Source organism: Bos javanicus, chromosome 9 (assembly GCF_032452875.1).
Source record: "Bos javanicus breed banteng chromosome 9, ARS-OSU_banteng_1.0, whole genome shotgun sequence".
In the NCBI taxonomy this organism is placed as follows: domain Eukaryota; kingdom Metazoa; phylum Chordata; class Mammalia; order Artiodactyla; family Bovidae; genus Bos; species Bos javanicus.
The window spans coordinates 42,293,926-42,314,032 of record NC_083876.1 but is presented as its reverse complement, the minus strand read 5'-3'; the positions used below and the strand labels follow the sequence as shown (position 1 = coordinate 42,314,032).

Sequence of the window (20,107 nt, the reverse complement as noted above, 5' to 3'; positions counted from 1 at the left end):
GCTGCTGTGTGGAGAACACAGCTATGTGAATTCCATACCAATTTACTCATTTTCATCTTAAACATGAACATGTGTGTGTACAACTTGTATAACTAAAAAAAAATAGTTTAAAATAAATAAATAACCCTCAACAGCCTGCTACAAAGTTAAGCCCTGGCAGAGTGCCCACCATTGCCTGAGGCCAGACCTCCTGGCAAGGAAAGGTGGGGTCCAGGGCTCTGCTTCTCAAGTTTCATTTCAGCCTTACAGATGCAGGATACCCAGAGGGGTGTACAAAGAGACAGAGAAAATGGAGCCAGATTGAAATTGCAATATGTTGGTGAAGCATCCAAGGACCTAATATTGGAATCCAAACACAATATTTTATACCTATGTATATGTGTATACACACACAGACACATAAAACCTTTTAATTTTAAAAGTTGGCCAGCCCTCTATATTTCTCCTGCTAGCAGAGGATATTGTCCAGCTGTCCCACTTTTTCTCGTCCCTTAAAAAGAAAAAGTGTGACAAAACTGAGGCTCTTGAGGCAACCCAGAGCTGAGCTGGACACACAGCCCTTACCTGGGAGGAAGCTCTGCTCTCATCCTAGCCTGAGGCATGAGACCAGCACCTGTCATCTGAGCAGGGTTGGGTGAGGGTGGAGTTCAAGTTCACCTCTCCCTCTCATCCCATTTATGAGTCCTCCTATGTTTGGCAGAGGAGCCAGTCCCCACATTTGCTGCCCTCATATGCCATGGGCCTACACATGGTCTACAGAAACCTGCTCCATTGCTAGATATGACTGATTGCAAATTCTTCTTGATCTTGAGCTGAACCTTGCCCTCCAGAAACTTCTCTCCCCTGGTCCTAGCTCAGTCTCTGGATTTACATGGGGAAGTCTGCTTTCCCCTCCACATGGAAGCTAATTCTTTGTTTCTAGAGGATAATCATGGTGAGATTCACACCTTTAGCCTGCCTTTCTCACCTTGTCTCTCTCCATTCCAGACCCAAGGCATGTTCCCCCTGATCTACAGACAGACTGTCTTGTACACACTGTTTCACCTGTGCAATCCCTTCCCACCTCTGCCCTGGCACACTGAAAGTCATCCTTCCAGAAGCTTCCTAGGTCATTTCTGTGTCAAGACTCCCTACCTGTCCAGCAATGAGGACCACCCTCTTCTTACACTCCCATGGCACTTTGTAGGAACTCCTCCTCAGCAGACCTCTCAGTGCCTGGTAATGATGGCTGCGTGTGACTTGCCTGGCTCGCTTCTCTGCACCAGACTGAGAGCTTCTCTTAGGCAAGCGCAAACTTTTCATCCCCAGGCCTTTCATAGAGATGAACATATAGCTGATGCTGAATAAGTATATATTGAGTAGATTTATTATTTAATGAAATTAACCTGGGCACCTATGTATTTTCACATGACCTGAATCCTATATTGCTTTCTTCCAAGTCTTAACAAAGATGGGGGGAGAACAGTAAACAGCCCCCTCTTCCCTAAACCCCAAGGAAGGAGGCCCCTGCCCTTCCTTAAGCAGCTGGTGGAGGAGAAAGAGATCTATTGAGCAGCACTTGACACATGCCAAGTGCTGACACAGTGCCTTTCACTGATCTACTTGCTGAATTCTCATAAATCCCTTCATGAGGGAGGTCTTGCTGTTCCCACTCTGTAGGTGAGGTTCTTGGTGCTATGTAAGTTGCCCAGGCTCTGTAACATTACAGACGATGATGCAGAAAGTGTGCTTGACTCTAAAGCCCTCCTTTTCTACAGCTCAATCTATCTTTAAAAGGGGAAAACATAAGGAAGAAACAGAAATTAACAAAGAGATGATGGGAAAGTTAAAGTAGCTGGAGACCAGTTGGATTGACAAGAAAAAGAATGGTGGCTAGAGGAGATTCCTCCTCAACTCTCCTCCTTTAAAGCCCTCTTTAAATAGAGAAGACCTAAGTGTGTTTCTCGGAGAAGGCTAAGGCACCCCACTCCAGTACTCTTGCCTGGAAAATCCCATGGATGGAGGAGCCTGGAAAGCTGCAGTCCATGGGGTCGCTGAGGGTCGGACACGACTGAACGACTTCACTTTCACTTTTCACTTTCATGCATTGGAGAAGGAAATGGCAACTCACTCCAGTGTTCTTGCCTGGAGAATCCCAGGGACGGGGGAGCCTGGTGGGATGCCATCTATGGGGTCACACAGAGTTGGACACGACTGAGGCGACTTAGCAGCTTCAAGTGTGTTTCTAGGCAAAGTGTAACAGGACAGAGGGATGGTAGAACGTTCAAGAGAAAGAGCTGTATGGATAGTAGTCTTGGAGAAGATGTTTGGGTTGCAGTGGGGCACGAGTCAATGATCTAACCTCGGAGAGGGGAGGGATGTTACTTTCTCAGATTCCTCTGGAAGGAAGGGAGGCAGCCAGGGTCTGAGTGAGAGCTTTACACTGTCACCTTGGTTCATCCTCACAATCAGCCTGTGCTGGAGATCCTGCCAGCTGTCCTTTGGGTGAGGAGACCCTGGGTGTGCATAAGGTGAGGAGTGAGGGTCAGCAGGCTGAAGGGAGGGAGGGGGGACTGGAGAGCTGAGGGGCGTGGAGAAGGCACTATTGAAGGGCTGCAAACAAAATGGCCCATATCCTAAAACATCTGACAATTTGGCCCTTTACAGAAAATGCTTGCTGACCCCTCCAGTATATCATCAGCTCCATGAAGGCTGGGACCATGACTTAACTTTTTTCTTGTATTCCAAAATAGTGCCTAAAATGTAGAACTGCTCTTAGATGTTAAAATATGAATGGATGGGAAAACATCAGATACCACTTATTTTTAATAGCGTGCTTTTTCTCCCTCATTGTGAGAACAATGGAGATTGTGGCCTTCAAAGCAACATATGATGCCATTAGCATACCCTCATTTTCTAAAAAGTGAGGGATGGCAGCCAGTGCAGGAATATTTAATAGAGTACCTTGAAGCTCTGACATTGGACTGATTTTATGAGCCCTGATGTTTCTGTTAGATGAAAGCTGCCAAACTACACCTGAAAACCCCAATTATGCCCAGACCCAGCCAAAGCCATATTTTCAACCTGACTTTGTGTTCTCCTAAACTATAAAATTTCCAACTTAGCTAAGTGAAGAGTGACGTAAAGTTTCCTATGTATGGTGAGCGGTTTTATGGGCCCTCAGATCTAAGAGCACATGATAGCTAGAATATTGGAGACCTGAGGAGAAGTTAGCTTGGGTCTAAAATATAACATTCTTAATTATAATAGGAACAATGCCATTGAAATGGACAAATGTTATCTCTGAGGAGAACCAGGATTGCTGGGGATCAGAGAGCATGAGAGCCCAGGGATTCATGTGGAGAAGGCCACGGTTATGAGTTCTTGATCTATAGATTTCTGCCAGCTTCAGAAGAATATCTAAGGAGGAGTTCATCTTCTCTTCCTTCCTCACTGAATAAAATAAGATTTATCATAGGGCCAGGAGACACATAGGGAGTTCTGGGCCTACTACCTTCTCTACTTCTTCCAAGCAGCTATCAACTTAGAGGGTCCCCTATCAACTCAGAAGGACAGACAATCAGAAGGAGACTTTGTCCTCACAGACAATGAACAGGGGCTCAGTTGAAAATCCACGTGCTAAAAGACAGACTCACGTTAGCTTCAACTTATTGCACACTCCCTGTGGCCAGGCAATATGCTAGTGTTATACCCATCTTACCTTGTTTGTTTCCAGAGCTACCTGGGATACAGGTGTTCATGTCTGCAGAGCAGTGGGCCCATCAGGGGTCAACATAAGGAGCAGAACCACCCAGCTGTGCCCTGAATGGTGGTTACTAAGTCCCTCTGCTAGTAGTGAAGTAGAAACCAACTGGTGTTGTTACTTATGTTTGTTCAGTTCAGTTCAGTCGCTCAGTCATGTCCAACTCTTTGTGACCCCATGAATCGCAGCACACCAGGCCTCCCTGTCCATCACCAACTCCTGGAGTTCACCCAGACTCACGTCCATCGAGTCAGTGATGCCATCCAGCCATCTCATCCTCTGTCGTCCCCTACTCCTCCTGCCCCCAATCCCTCCCAGCATCAGTCCTTTCCAATGAGTCAACTCTTCGCATGAGGTGGCCAAAGTCCTGGAGTTTCAGCTTTAGCATCATTCCTTCCAAAGAAATCCCAGGGCTGATCTCCTTCAGAATGGACTGGTTGGATCTCCTTGCAGTCCAAGGGACTCTCAAGAGTCTTCTCCAACACCACAGTTCAAAAGCATCAATTCTTCGGCGCTCAGCCTTCTTCACAGTCCAACTCTCACATCCATACGTGACCACAGGAAACACCATAGACTTGACTAGATGGACCTTTGTTGGCAAAGTAATGTCTCTGCTTTTGAATATGCTATCTAGGTTGGTCATAACTTTCCTTCCAAGGAGTAAGCGTCTTTTAATTTCATGGCTGCAGTCACCATCTGAATGTTTGTTAGTAATAGTTAATTAGTCAACTTGACAAAAAATTACTAAACTCCTCTTGACAGGTGAGACACACAGAAGAGACTTACTCTGGCCATTCAGATGGACAAAGTCAGATCCACTAGCACCAGAAGCAAGTCTCCTGCCCTTTAAGGATGACCTCCTTCAGGAAGCCTCCCTGCCTTCACCCAATTCTTGTACTTTCTCTTAGAGAGCCATTCAGGTCAATACCTCAATCCCCTTAGATTGGAGGTTATCTATTTCGTGTGTGTGACTGTGACTTGTCACTGAGGGAAATCTCTGAGGACAGCTGCTGCCTCGCACTTGAGGTTGTGATGCAAGACTGGTGTCTGAGCAACCCGGGATTTGAATCTCAGCCCTGCCACTGCCAAGGTGATTAGGTCGCCTCTTTTCATCTCTCTGACTCATGCATCTCCAAGGCCAAATCACTGACCTGAGGGCAGCTGCCATATCTTTCTCTTGGTTCCCTGGCTCTTTGCCCATATGGTGCTGGTATCTGGGCAGAGCTTTGATCTCCACCCTACAAGAATCCCCCAGCTTGTCTGATGGCAAAGAACTGGTTTCCCCCACCTTAGGGCTCAGGTGCTCCTCTGTGATAAATCGCTGGCAACCAGAGCACGTGCATCAGCAACAGGGGAGGGAGAGGAGGGAAATTTAAATGAGTCTTAGGGGATTGGAAAATTATTTGGTGAAATGTTCCTAAGCTTTTTCTACTTAATACCCATAAATTTCAGGGGCCATGTGCGCTAACAGCTTTTGATTTACAATGTCTTTATTCTTGCATTGTATTTATGCCAAATTATGAAAAGGTAGCAAGAGTCAAAAGAACCTTTTAAAAATGCTTGGGGACCCATCATGGGGTCGAGCCATTTCTGTCAATCTTTGCCACCACTTGCTTAAAACGAGGGCTCTGGGTGCTGACAGCTGAGTAGCTAATTGGTGTTGGACGCCAGCCCACCAGGAGTCCTTCTCTTCATAGAAACTTTTTCCTCCCTTCCCCCAGCTCCCTGCCTTGGGTAAGACCTTTTAATGGCTGCTGAGGGCAAGGAGGAAAGCCCGCCTTGGGTAAACTTTGTGGGGCCAGGTTTCACTCAGCTACAACAGCAGAGAAATATTCCCAAGACCTCTAATTAAAATGCCTACAGTCAACCAGTATGCTCCTGTTTCATTGCCCAGGGGTTGCAAAGCTCCCTGCTAATGCCGAACACAAATTAACTAAATGCTGTGTCAGCCTTTCTTGTCCCATTACAATGTTATTGTCATATTTATTAGCACAATTCCCTGTTGGACACTGGCTGGAATATCTGAAAAGCGAGTTAAGCACTCTCCTTGGCTAGATGGGAAAAATGCTTGGCCGTTTCCCTGCACACTCATCAACTCTGTGATTTGTGTTCACAGCAACACCCCGCCAAAGACAAGCTGCCCTGCCCTGCCGATGTTGTCTGCATTGGATGGAGACAGTTTTCCAAACTTGATGGAGACAGTTCCCACAAACTGTAATTGTCTTTCATTCACATGACTGTTAAACGACTAGGTTGTTGCCACTGATTTTACTTCAAAGAACAGCTCTATTACCTGCTTACTAAAATTTAACCATCTATAGTGCTTCCTTGAATTAATTACAGTGTCAGGGGAAAACAAACATCACGCATCACATTGCTCCAAATCACATCAGCCCAATTGCGTGATATTCAGAATTCAGTTTACTTTTGCACATCTCCCTCAATGACTCCCTCCTGCTTTGTCGGTCTGGCTGCATGCCTCCACACTCATCTGTGGGAGACATATTTTACCCAGAGTAATAGAGAAGCTGGATGAAAAAAAAAGAAAACATAAACACCTCTTTGGGATGTTTGACCCTGCTACTGTCATAGACACAGCAGCAAGAGCGCGTCAGCCTCCTCACACAAAGCCTGTTAACCACATGCATCCGAGCATCAGTGTCAAATTCAGGTCACAATAATTATCATTCATTTTCAACAGGTTAACCTCTCAAGAATAAGAAGGAACTACTACACTGAAGAGTTCAAGAAAATCTAGTTAAAGGGATGAAATGTAGATTAGTAGTTTTCACTTAAGTAGAATCTGTATCTTCAAGCCTCCCCCCACCCAACTGGTGCACAAAGCATCTTAGGATGTCTCCCAGGACATTATCTTAGGAGGTCTTGTGTCCTACTGAGAGGGGCAGTATGCACTGTGGAAAGTTCCATCTGTCTCTCAGACACTGAAGTCAGGGAGAGGACGAGTACAGGCTCTGCTGATTCACAGCTCCTTGTGTGAGTGAGGGCTGTCCAGAGTACCCCCAGTCGAAGGAACCCGCCTGGAGGAAAAGATGTGTCTTCTTCAATCCCACTGAGGTACCCACCTCTGATTTTCTGTTCTGCTATAAACCTAAGTCAAAGGGGTCAAAGAGATAAAAATGTTGTTCTAAGGACTTTTCATCCCACCTCCAAGGGCAGTTTGGACACAACTTCACAGAGAGAAGACAGAAGATAAGTGAAATTGATGGTGTCACACAGCATCATCCAAACAAGCCCAGCCCAGAGGGGCATATGAAAATGTCCAACTCCCGTCATGGTCATGAGACATGGACTTATTATAGCACCTATGATGTCACACTGTATACATCACATCTGAGCTCCTTGTCACCATTGAGCCAGACTTCACATTACATATTGAGAGATGATGTCCAGCGACCCTGACTCCCAGGGTAGACACTCTCTTACGAGAGGACCAAGCTGGCTGTGACATACAATTCTGTGCAGGAGCTGGCAGGGGTGGCCTGAGGTGCCCACAGAAAACAGGGCAACCAGCTGTGGGGTGCAGGGAATGGCCATTCCCAGGAAGACAGCTGGAAGTCTGAAGGGTGGCTCAAATCTCCCCAGAAGAAGAGTCACCAACAAGGAAATTCTCTGATCTAAAATCTCCTCTGAAAGCCAAAGTATAACTTGTCCAGGCACATTACAGGGAGGATTCAGAGTCTCACAGCCTCTATAGGTGAACTAAGCAATATCACCAAGAATTTTAGCTCCAAACTCTCAGACCCTCAATAGGGATGGCCCAGGGTACAATACAGTGCTTAGCCAACTTTAGATCCTTAGCTACAACTTTTGTGATGTCTGTCATGTCTGAACATCTCCTATGGTGATGGTGAATTTTGTGTGTCAACTTGACTGGACTGTAGGACAACCAGATAATTTGGTCAAACGTTATTCTGAGTGTATCTGTGAGGATGATTTTGGATAAGATTAACATCTGAGTCTGTAGACTCAGTAAGCAGATTTGTTCCCTCTAATGTGGGTAGTGAAGGCCTGAATACAACACAAAGGCTAAGTAAGAGGGAATTCTTCCTGCATGATGGCCTTTGAGCTGGGACATCAGGTTTTTTCCTGCCTTCAGACTTGAACTGAAACATCAGCTCCTCTTAGGTCTCAAGTCGGCCAGCTTTTAGACTGGAACTACTATTGGCTCTTCTGGGTCTATAGCTTGTTGACCAGAGATCATGGAACTTCTCAGCCTCCATAATCATTTGAGCCAAGGTGGGAGTGGGAGGAAGGGGCAGGGAGCCACGCTGCGTGGCTTTCAGAATCTTAGTTCCACAACTGGGCATTGAACCCAGGCCACAGCAGTGAAAGAGCCGAGTCCTAACCATTGGACCACCAGGCAATTTCCTGCCAATTCCTTATAATAAATCTCTATCTCTAATTAGTCTATCTATCTATCCTCTTGGTTCTGTTTCTCTGGAGAACCCTAATAATATGCCTCCTGTACCATATTTACCTAATAACTACTAAATCTTTTAACAGCCTATTTAAATAAATGAATTTTAAAATGCAACCCTGTCATGCTATGCTATGCTAAGTCACTTCAGTCGTGTCCGACTCTGTGTGACCCCATAGACGGCAGCCCACCAAGCTTCCCTGTTCCTGGGATTCTCCAGGCAAGAACACTGGAGTGGGTTGCCATTTCCTTCTCCAATGCATGAAAGCGAAAAGAGAAAGTGAAGTCACTCAGTCATGTCCGACTCTTAGTGACCCCCATGGACTGCAGCCTACCAGGCTCCTCTGTCCATGGGATTTTCCAGGCAAGAGTACTGGAGTGGGGTGCCATTGCCTTCTCCGGCAACCCTGTAATATTGATGTTTAAATCAAACATTTTTATATAAACATATAAGCTAACTGTAAGATTAAATACACGCATTAAAATAATAGCTCTCCTGAAAATACATACTCCTGATGGTAACTGTATGTGGACCAAACTTCTCTCATTTCAATTCCTACCAAATGGAAATCAAGTATATTTTATAGTGAATCTTACCCTCCTTTTTAAGTGGAAAACCCTTCTCTCTTAGGCACCAAAAATAATACCCAACACACAGTACAACACACAGAGTGACATTACTATGTGCTTTAATGTGGCCACACTTAAAAACTACTCCAACTACTTGTGGCTTATTATGCAGGTCTCATCATTTTGTGGGTCAGGGACTTAGGAAGGGCTCAACTGAGCAGTCTGTCTCTGATCCTTGAGGCATCAGCTGTAAAGGCTGGGACAGGAAGATCCACCGCCAGGATGGCATCTTCACTCACATATCTAGTGGCTCCATGTATCCTATCTCTTTCTCTGTCCCTTTGGGTGTCTCATTCTCCAGGGTCTCCAGAGCTTCTTGTGGCCTGGCAGCCCTGGGGCAGTCACGCTTCTTGCGTGGTGTCTCAGCACTCCAAGTGTGAGCATTCCAAGAGTCCCAGAGGCTCTTTACCTCTGTCCTGGAAGTCACATCTTACGAGCCAAGCAAGTCACTTAGGACAACCCAGAGTCAAAGAGAGGGAATGAACCCCTACAGCTCCATGGGAGAAATGTCAAAGAATCTGTGCCATCTTTATTCCTTCACCCCATTCTTGTGTACGGAAGAAGGAGAAAGTACTCCGACATGAGGTTTCCACATCATGGATAAAAGTGTATCATGTATCCAGAACGAAGGCAGGAGCCAGGTCACACTGGAGCAAAGGCATCAGTTTGAAGTCAGGCACAGTCAGCTTCGAGACCATATATACCACCGACTGGGTGACCTTGAGCTTAACCTCACTGAATCTCAGGGGGTATGGGGGTTGCATGGGGGAGTCTTGTCTGTAGAGTGGAATAATGGTATGTTCCAGGGTTATTGTGTGGATACCTAGTAAAAATAAAAACTTTAATCAGTAAGAATTAATGAGCTTAAGCAAGCCCAGGAAAACAGTGATGATTTTACAAAGGTATTTATAAAATACTGTATTTACCATAAAACCTACTCACACTCTGAAGGAAAATGAGACATAATAGAAAGAGCCTTCTCACTTAGCTTAAAAGCTACAGTTTTTGGAGGAAATTCACCAGCAAGCATCTTCTTAGAATGTCAGTTACCCCCAAATTCCTACCGTGATACCTGAGATGGCTCTGCTTAGTAATCATGTAGGGAGCTGGCAAAACAGCACCATCTTCTTTCTAAGCCATAATTAATCAAGTGTTTGAGGAGGTAGTGAAATGCACAGCAACTTGGCAGGCTCTGATCCTCCAGGTGCTTGGTGATGGTGATAACACCGCTTGTGGAGGGGCATTTTAGAAGTGTGTGGGAGATGCTTTTACCTGGTCCGCAGCTGGGGGCAGGGTGAACATTACTGGAGGGTGGCGACCAGGGACGCTGAGTGCGCGGAGCTGTCCCACATAAGGTGGCAGTGTCATACCAGACCATCACATGAGGGAAGACCTCATTTTTCTGAACCTAGAACTAACTTCCTGTACATGTAAACATAATGTATTTCTATTTGGCTATGATATTTTCCAGGCATTCAATCAGTACATAAATCAAGGAAAGACTCTTCTCAACTCCAAGAGTTGTTTACCACTTTGGAAAATCCTGTCACTGGCAGCAGCGTGAGTGCGTGCTATCCAAGGGCCCAGTCCCACTCACTGTTCCAGCTGCACTGGAGGTGGCAGGTCATGCACCTGATCTCGTCACTGTGGAGCATCCAGAGCCGGGCACCTGCGCTGGAAGTCATCACAAGTTATGCTGCCTTCATTCCTCTTTGTAATACCTCACAGGTGACATCATGCTGACTTTTCTTAAATCATGGATGTGGGTGGGTTATATTATCTGGGAAATTTGCTTCAGGACTGTAAGTGAAAGTCGCTCAGTCGTGTCCAACTCTTTGCGACCCCATGGACTATACTGTCCATGGAATTCTCCAGGCCAGAATACTGGAGTGCCTAGCCTTTCCCTTCTCCAGGGGATCTTCCCAACCCAGGGATCAAACCCAGGCTTCCTGCATTGCAGGCAGATTCTTTACCAGCTGACCACAAGGGAAGACCAGGATTGTAAACAGGGTGTGAAAAAGTATTTGTAATAAAAATGAGAGTTGAGTTTGACAAGCCTGAGAGCCCATTGCTTTAAAAAAAAAGAAAAAGAAAAAGTTTGCTCTGGATCAAAAATGGCTTGCCAAGTGGAAACACCAGGGAATCATTTCCTTTTTGGAACCTGCTGGACCTAGGAGCAGCCCAGCCAGGCTGAGCAGGAGCAGCTGGCACTAAGGCACGAAAGAACTCTTTCTCTTCACCCTCAGTGGTGAAGAGACACGGACACTTCATCAGCTTTTCAAAACTGAAGGCAAGGCTCAGCAGACTTCACGGGGCCATGTGACCCACGACAAGTTAAGCCTTGGTTTCCTTATCTGTGTAATGAAGGTAAAAATAGCCCCTCCCATACTGACTTACTATGTGGATTAAATCAGACAGATGAGATAAAGCATGTTTCGTGCTTTCCTCAACACCCCTGAGCATATGGTGCTCAATAAATGGAAACAGGCATTTACTACTGGGATAGGCTGGGACCTGGCACCCTTTGCTTCATGCTTGCACCTGGACAAATGTCTCTTGGAGCAACAAAAGACAAAGAAATTATATGGGACTAAAAATAGCTATGTGCATGTGCAGTTGAGGCAAATTATGGATAACGAGATACAAAAAACCAAAAACCCAACTGCTAAGTCACTTCAGTCGTGTCCGACTCTGTGCGACCCCATAGATGGCAGCCCACCAGGCTCCCCCATCCCTGGGATTCTCCAGGCAAGAACACTGGAGTGGGTTGCCATTTCCTTCTCCAATGTGTGAAAGTGAAAAGTGAAAGTGAAGTCGCTCAGTCGTGGCCAACTCTTAGTGACCCCCTGGACTGCAGCCCACCAGGCTCCTCTGTCCATGGGATTTTCCAGGCAAGAGTACTGGAGTGGGGTGCCATCACCTTCTCCGACTGATACTTCTTAAAAGTGGGAAGCAAAAGAAAGCTGCTGGAAGCAAAAGCAGGGTATTATGCATGGCCCCTGCACACAACATCACCAACGGGGTGGGCAAACCCCACTCTGCCCAACCCCTGGACACACCCCCTACAGCTCACCCCATATAAGCAACCAGCTCAGCCCTCCTCAGGGAGTAAGCAAGGGGGCAAGGGAACCTGTTACTTGTCCTCGCTCCCTCCTGCTTCAGGAGGGGCCCCAATAAAGCCTTGCCTGAATTTCTTTCCTGGCCTTTGATCAATTTCCATTGATTAAGGAGGCTAAGAACATTACCATTTGTATAGCACTTTACAGTTTATAATGCCCTTTTCCATATACTGTCTCCTTTGAACTTTATGTACATTATCCCAAGTACCCTTCCCAACAACTAGACTGAGGCTTGCCCTGGGAGGGAGACCTTCAAAATCCATTCAGTCAAAGAATCTTGCGATCACTTAGAGACCACTTCTCAGAGTATGTTTTCACTTTTAACTCTTCAAATGTCAGATGTTTTTCCCTCAATATCATTATTTAGGCTATTATTTTAACCTTCCAGCTTCCACTGAGGGGTGAGCTGGCTAGAAAATGGTCCAAGACTTAAGTGGATCCACAGTCTCAGTGTAAATTCTTATCCTGTCCCAAATCTAGCAAGTGCACAAGCAGAATATATGAAATCTCAACCAAAGGGCAGCTGGTCACTGCTTAACTTTGTCCAGGAAGCCACCTAAACCACCCTGTCCACTGTTGGAAATCTACAAAGACCAGCTAAGTCTTGGTCCCATGGAAATATTTTTTACTTGGGCTTAGAAATGTCAAGTATAGTCATAAAAGCAGTGGCCCGAGAGAAACAGATCTTTTTTTTTTTTTTTCTTGATGACTGTGCTGTGCTGTGCTTAGTCGCTTAGTTGTGACTGACTCTTTGTGACTCCATAGACTGTAGCCCGCCAGGCTCCTCTGTCCATGGGGATTCTCCAGGCAAGAATACTGGAGTGGGTTGCAATGCCCTCCTCCAGGGGATCTTCCCAGCTCAGGGATCAAATCCAGGTCTCCTGCATTGCAGGTGGATTCTTTACTGTCTGAGCCACCAGGGGAGCCCAAGAAGTAGAGTGGATAGCTTATTCCTTCTCCAGTGGACCTTCCCAACCCAGGAATCCAACTGGGGTCTCCTACATTGCAGGCGGATTTGACTGTACTTCCAGTTTATCCTACACTACTCTGGTCTCAAGCCAACTAGTAGGAACTCAATTTCTCTACACTTCATCCTAGCAGACTTGGGCTGCTTCCAGGGAAATGTGTGTAAAAGACAAACTTTTCTGAATGTATTTTTTCTTTACTCTGCTATCAGAGAATTTTAGGTACTTTAATCTTTACTGGGTTCATGCCAAATGACTTCATAACTAAAAGAAGGGCAATAGAAAGAAAGGACCAGACCATTTATAGCATCTTGTACCTTTGGCCCCCACACATCACCACACACATTGCACCCCAACTTCAGTTTCTAACTTCAATTCCCTGGAGAGAGTTTATATTCACTTAGTCTCATTAACACAAAACAGTTGTACAGCTTCTCACTGTGGGACCAATTAACTATTTCCACATTAGGCACCAACACAGTCTCACCTTACAGTCTGCTCTTATTATTTATGCTAAATACTTAGTATTAATTACATTGCAAACACTCAATACAAGGGCTATATTTTCACACTGTAGGTGATGATTTCAGGCATTAGAGCCAGATGGATTTTTTTCCCCACTGTTCCTATGTTTTATAATTATGTGCACCAAAATTTAAGCTTTCTACAGCTTTCCACTTGAAGCACCTTTGCAAATGAGATTGTAAAGTCAAATCAAATGTGCTTGAGTATCTTTTGGCATCTGTAAGGGGGAATGCTCAATAGAAGTGGGAACGCACAGATGGCTATTGACCCCCAAATCTGGCAGCAAAGCCCCCCAGCACAGGCAACAATGGCAACAGCATGAACCACACTAGTGACCACAGGTTTCTCCGGACTGAAAAATGATAGAGCTGCATTCCGACAGTGGAGTTCTTTCCTGATCAAGAAACCCAATGCCTCACCCACTTTCGGATAAAGTTATTCACTTTGGGATAAAGTGAATTTAGGAGTTATTCACTTTAGAATAAAGAGCATATCTTCAAAGCTAATGGTTTAATTAAACCTTGACATCACCATAATTTCCCAAGTGAGGGCACTAAATCCTAAAGGCTGTGAAGAAAAGAGGTCAGCCTCTTTTCTGGAAGGCCACAAAGAATGAGAATGATTCCTCCTGGCTTGTAATAGTTTAGAAATGGTTAGACCCAGAGGAATTAAGTAACACAAGCTCCAACTACCAGCTCCAAAACAAAAAACATGAATGCCCTAAAGTTGTTTTGTACCATGGGTTTTTCTCAATTCTTCCTTTTTTCTTTTACCAGAACTCTGTCAAAACAGGATTCAAATCCTGACGCCAGCCCCAGGCCTGCTCAAAGGCTGCATTCAAGGCAGACCCCGACACATGGCTGCTGAGTGTTAACGTCAGTCCAGCAAGAGGGCTCAAGGCCTGGCTCGGGACACCAGAGAAAAACACACTCCTTGGCGTTCCACCCTGGTGTTCTCATCAGAACAACCATGTCTCAGGATGAATTGTGGACAAATGTGAAAGGGAACACAGAAAATCTTTCCTTCCCAAAGAAAACGAACGACCCATAAGCTCTGTGAGCTGACAGCCATGAGCTACTGTCGGCTCTTACTGAATCCTTTCTGAACTGCACCAAGGGATACAGGAAGAGAGGGTGATGGTCAAGTCCTCGTTGGAAGAGGGATAAAACAGGCTCTCTCCCTGGTTTTTACCTTGGTTCAGTGCTATTTTCCCTGGGATGGACTAGGACCCAACCCATATAATTCTTTGCTTTGCCCGGATCAGCATTTGCTCCCAAGTTTAGTGCCCATCTTGATGAAAGGCTGTCTATTTCATTAGAATGAATTTCAGCCATATGTTTCTGCTTTGAAAGAATTGGGGCTTTTGCTCTAGAATGGTCAGCACAGAGAGACAAAAAGGGCAAGGCTTTTGTTACCAAAGATTCAGCTCCCAAAAGTTGAGTCACAGTCATGGAGCTAACCAGACAACATTACCGCCTTTCAAAGTATAGCGATGACACTATTTTTCCCTGGCACGTTACTTTTCTCACAACAGCCAACTCCACTCCTCTGCTTCTGTGTTGAATGCCCTATGGAGACAGGAAGGCCACCACTCCTCAGCCCAACCCCTTCCCCAAAGGGCTCAAAGGAGGGTGCAATCTTTCCTAAAAAGCACTAACATGAAGAGGGAGTGGGGTGGGAAGCAGCAACACTGGGACCAGCTTCCACTTATGTAATCAATAAATGCAGCTGATGACAATGAAATGCACACCTGCCTCCCCACAAATAAAAATTCAGGGAGAATGTGTCTGAGCTGGTGGGATGGTAAAGAAGCGTTTCTACAATTCTCTATAAATCACAACTGGTCAAACAGTAAGGACAGCAATCCCAGGGAAGCCCCGTTGTGGATCTCAGAATACACTCCGGTTACTCAGGGTGTCACACAGACTCGGTGGAATGACTTTTCAGTTTAATGCAAAGTGAGAACTGCCACTGGGTAATAAATTCCTTTCTGGGCTAAAATAGTAGTCCACGAAGTAATCACTGCAAGAAGCAAGAGGTGTTTTATCTCGGTGGTGGCAAAGTGCCTCTTCAGATTGAAAAATGCTGATTTATTCCAGAATGCACAAATTCTGCTGGTTGTTCCTCTCCATTCCCCACCCCGCCAAGGGAGGAATGATCTTGACTGCGTCAGAGCTGCCAGCTTAACCCAGTAGGAAGCTTTGTCTCCAGCATCCCGTCCTATCCAGCCCTCTTGACTGAGAGAAGTAACAGCTCACCGATGCTAATGTTTAAAGAACCCAGAGGGTGAAGAGAGAGGTCTGACTCCTGAAGGAGCAATCTACACCCATCACCACTTGCCTTCCAGCCTCTGTGGCCGGATAGCAGCGTCCCTACTCAGGCTGCCCCTGAATGCCATCCACAAGTGACCAGCAGCCCCGGGAGTGTGTGGTAGGGGAGGGTTCGCGGTAGAGCAGGCTGCTCAGGGCTCCTCTGCCTCCTCAGACGTTAATCCTCATAGCTCAGAATAAGCCCGATTTCAAACAGCCCTGAGCACGTCGAAAATGGCCTGCAGCTCTTCTCATCAGTCTCAGTCAATCTCGGCATCGGACAAACCGCGGGTGAGAGTTTGCAGACATATTGAGGAACGAACCCTTGCCAGAACTGAAACCGAGATGAACGCAACAACAATGAAAAACACTTAGAACCACGTGGGCTCAGAGCCAAACACTCGAACTTGGTCTGTACGTAGCAACAAACGCAGGCTTCACCACATAGATTTACAGCAGAGATTCTAGCAGAGATTTACAGCAGAGACTAGCTTGTGGCGTTCTTGCAAATGCAGAGGGTTTTTTTCGGGGGGGGGGGGGGGCGGGGGGCGGGCCGCGGGGGAAAGGTAGAAAAGGAAAATGAAGAAAGACAAAGCGACAGATGCAAAGGCAATCCAAACACTCTGAGCCACTCTTTCAAACTTCAGAAATTTACCACAATTTGGGTGATCCTAATGGTCTCTGAATCACGTTAGAAAATGTCACAATAGACATTTGAATTAAAATCCAGTAGGTCTGCCAAAAGACCAATTGTTAAAAATTGGCAAGTTTCCAGAGAATTTACTAGGCTTCATACTGCCCGGGGCTGAGAGAATTGCTAATTCCAGAGAAAGTTAATTATCACCTTATTGATAAAGGGGTAATTTTTAAAGCTTATGGTGTGGCTTTTGTGACTCATTAATTAAAATTTAGAGTAATTTACTAGACACAGTGGTGGCTTCTGTTGTATTATATAGGGACCAAACCATTTGATTTTTCTCCCAGTGGCTGTTTTTAATCCCCCTTGCCTCTCCTCACCTGTCTGCCTTTGAAAGCAACAAAAGCATTAAAAACGTGTAAATCTTTAAAAAGCCTTTTGAGAGACTGCAGGATTAAGAAGTAGAATGTCCAGGGGGCACTCACACAAAGTTCTCTCCTAGAAATGTCAGATTTGCCCACGGAAATGAAGAAGCACATGTGCTCACACCAAAAGGGACTGCTCTTACAAACTTCAGCTCCAAAATATTAAACCAAATTGTATGCCCTTCAATAATCTGATAGAAAAGAGTCTTTCCTCATCTCTTTTCTTTTCTCTCCCACACCATCCCCAAATAAAAGCAGAGGCTCGGTGGAGGAGAAGCCTCAGGGAATGAAACTGGAGGTGTCTGGGCTCTTAAGTTCCCAGGTGGTGTGGTCTCCTGCTCTCTCCGGGACGGGTGGATCGGGGTAAGCATGCCGGGCCACCTGGCGTTGGGGTGACGCTGCGGCTTCCAGGGTAAAGCCTCGGGAGGAACCTCAACCCGCGGAGCTCTGTCCGGAGCCCCAGGGTGCCAGTTCTGAGCCCCGCCTCATCTCTGCCCGACTCGCGTTCGCTCTAAAGCGTCCTCAGGAGCGAGTGAACATGTGTGATGTGTCCGCCCACCGCGCCAGACTGTAAACAAACCTACCAAACCCTGTAAAATCTAACTCCCCACGTGTGCATAAAGATTATTTCTCTCTGGACATCCCTTGTTTAAAGGGCACTTCAGCAATGTTTCCTTAAACTTGTTGAAGTGTTTAAGGTCCAAAATTGAGATTTAAAAATACATAAAAGCCGCCACAATATGAGAGGTTTCTGCTTTTGATTTTTCACATCAATTAAAGTCTAAAATTAAAAAAAAAAAAAAAAGAAATCCTATCTTTGTACTTTGGGGCATCGCTTGAATTTTTATAATAAGGAAACATTATTTCACATTTAAAAAGTCATTATTTTTTGAATTTTCAATACAAAAGCTTTAGAGCAGAGACAGTACCTGGGGCTGGCTTGTGTTCTAGCAGCTCGACTGCGTATATTACCTGCTGCTGGAAGAACCCCTGCGACCCCAAACCCCAGAAACCAAGAACTATAGAAAGTGAAACTGCTTCTGCTGGTTTCACTTGCCTCAAAAACACACCACAAAAAGCAAATAAATGACCGAAAGCAATTTATTCTTGTTTTCTATTATTGTTCATTTTCTTGTTAGGTTTTTATTATTGCTGTTGTTTTGGGCGGTGGGCGCTGGCAGCAAAATAAAAGTAATTTAAGTGGCACAGGGAAGAAATTTAAACGTGTTAAACATAAAAGAACTGGGTGTTTGTGGAATTTTCACTTTTCTTATAATTCAACAAATCAAGCAGACATATATTTACCAAAATGATACATAGCCTCTCCACATGCACAACTTACAGAGATAAAGAAAGTACATTCATATTTTTTAAAAAATATCTGTCACAAATATGTTTGAAAGATAAAGACCGTGAAGTCACCAAACTACTTCCCTAAAACCGAAGGTTCTACATTCACATTTTATTTGAGTTTAGACGATTCATTAATGCTTTGCTAGGTAATCACCGAGCGCTGTTGCTCAAATACCCGCTTCATTTTTTCAGGCTAGTTTTACCAAACAGCACACACAAAAAATCGCTGCACAGGAATATTGCACCCTAGGTAGTTTACTTTTCCATACTGTAAATTCCTTCAAAGTTATTTTATGCTTTCACTCTAAATAGCCTATTAAAAAAAAAAAAAAGTCGTGAGGATGAAAAAGAACCAAGTTTCTCAGTTTTCAAAAATGGTTCCTCAGAAAAAGAAGAAAAACAAAGTATACAACAAATATCTGGATTCTGAAGTGACTGGATTACTTTCTCAAATACCACAATTTCTGAAACTAACCCCAAAGCCACTTTCTCAGGAAGCTACTGATTGTCTTGACCCTCATGAGTATTATTGTAGAATCCAGAGCCTCTTCTCCTAAACTGCTACAGGTAGTGGAAAGAACTTTTGACTTTGCACCTGAACCATCAATGAAATGATTCCCTTGCAGCTGGCACCTCACCCTCATTCACTGTCCTGTCCTATACAGCAAGCAACCTTGATAGGCAGCTTCATGCTGCTGGATTCAAGTCACAAAAAGCCCCACCTGGGAAGGAGGTGACTCTGTATTCGAACTTGGGTAAACTGTTCCTGACACTCCACAATCACCTGGGTTTTTTTGTTGTGTTTTGTTTTTTTGTTTTTTGTTTTTTTTTTTTTGCCAAAACTAACCAACACCAGCAGCTAGCAATAAATAGTATTCTCATCTATCCTGGTAAATTAGGCAAACCAACACAAAGACATATGAAATATTCCATCTGAGATATAAAACACAAAATTCAATGTTAAAAAGCGCTCTTGCATGTTCACAACATATTGATTATAAACATTAAATTTTAGGCTAATATATTTTATCCTGAGATGAACTGTAATTTTTTTATAATTAAAAAACAAAAAAAGTGAAATCACCATGCCCCAAAATAAGCGAACCAATTATTTGAGTTCACATTTGGGAAAAACAGTAACTCTCTACATATTCAAATGCAGAGTGAAAGTAGTGTGCACACCAAATGGGTAAACTATATAATTCTATACCACATCTCCCCCTCTGAGATCTGGCCAAGACATCACTGTATTCTGAGTAGAAGGAACTAAAGTTTACCTGCCAGCCTCAGCAGTTTTAGTGCAGGATGCTTGTGCGTTGTTGTAAAGGTAGACATGCAACCCAGAAGATCTGAAACAGGTAACCTGTCATGCTGATAGTGAAAACAGAAGGATCCCATGGCAGCGGCACACCCACCAATTGTGCATCTCCCTTACCTACAGTTCGTGCACCAGAGCCCTGATCAGGTTCTTTACCAGGCCGGGAATGTTGACTCAGAAGACAGATGACTTTCAGTACATGCAAACCGAGTGTTGCAAAAGCTAATCTTCCACCCGTGTGTTAGTAGCTCATAGTTAGTCTCCAGCAGCCCTGCTCTCCGGCTGCAAACATCTCATTAGACTAATGCATTCAGCACAGGCAGAAAACTCGATTTACCATAGCTACAGCAATGAATTTCCATTACGATGACAGCTTCAACCACATCATGTCCGGAAAACCAGCCAACCACTGGCTTTTAAAGAACACACACATTTTACATGCAGAAAACGAGGCGCGCGAGTGTGTGTGTGTGTGTGTGTCTGTGTGTGTGTTTCCTTCCTCTTAGCAGCCCAACTAGAGAAATGTGCAATGTAGCTTTTTTGCCAACACGAGCTGCAAGGTAATGACACTTCTGCTTCTTTAGTAGTTACATCCTTGTAATAACCTGAATTATGTTACAATTGTCAGAATGGGTGTTTCCAACAT

General features: G+C 44.8%; 1 protein-coding gene across 6 annotated transcripts in view; it reads right to left on the bottom strand.

Annotated features, from left to right (window-relative positions):
* Positions 1-19,824, bottom strand: part of SCML4 (Scm polycomb group protein like 4) — a 111,690-nt gene extending 91,866 nt beyond the window's left edge. For 4 of the 6 annotated variants that reach the window (XR_009738485.1, XR_009738484.1, XM_061427661.1 and 1 more), the window contains exon 1: positions 19,421-19,572. Coding sequence is in view for 3 of the 6 variants with exons in the window: in XM_061427661.1 (XP_061283645.1) it covers positions 19,421-19,541 (121 nt within the window). In the remaining 3 variants the exon portion in view is untranslated. The other 2 variants (XM_061427663.1, XM_061427664.1) reach the window with 2 other exon arrangements.
* Between the last annotated feature and the right edge of the window lie 283 nt (positions 19,825-20,107).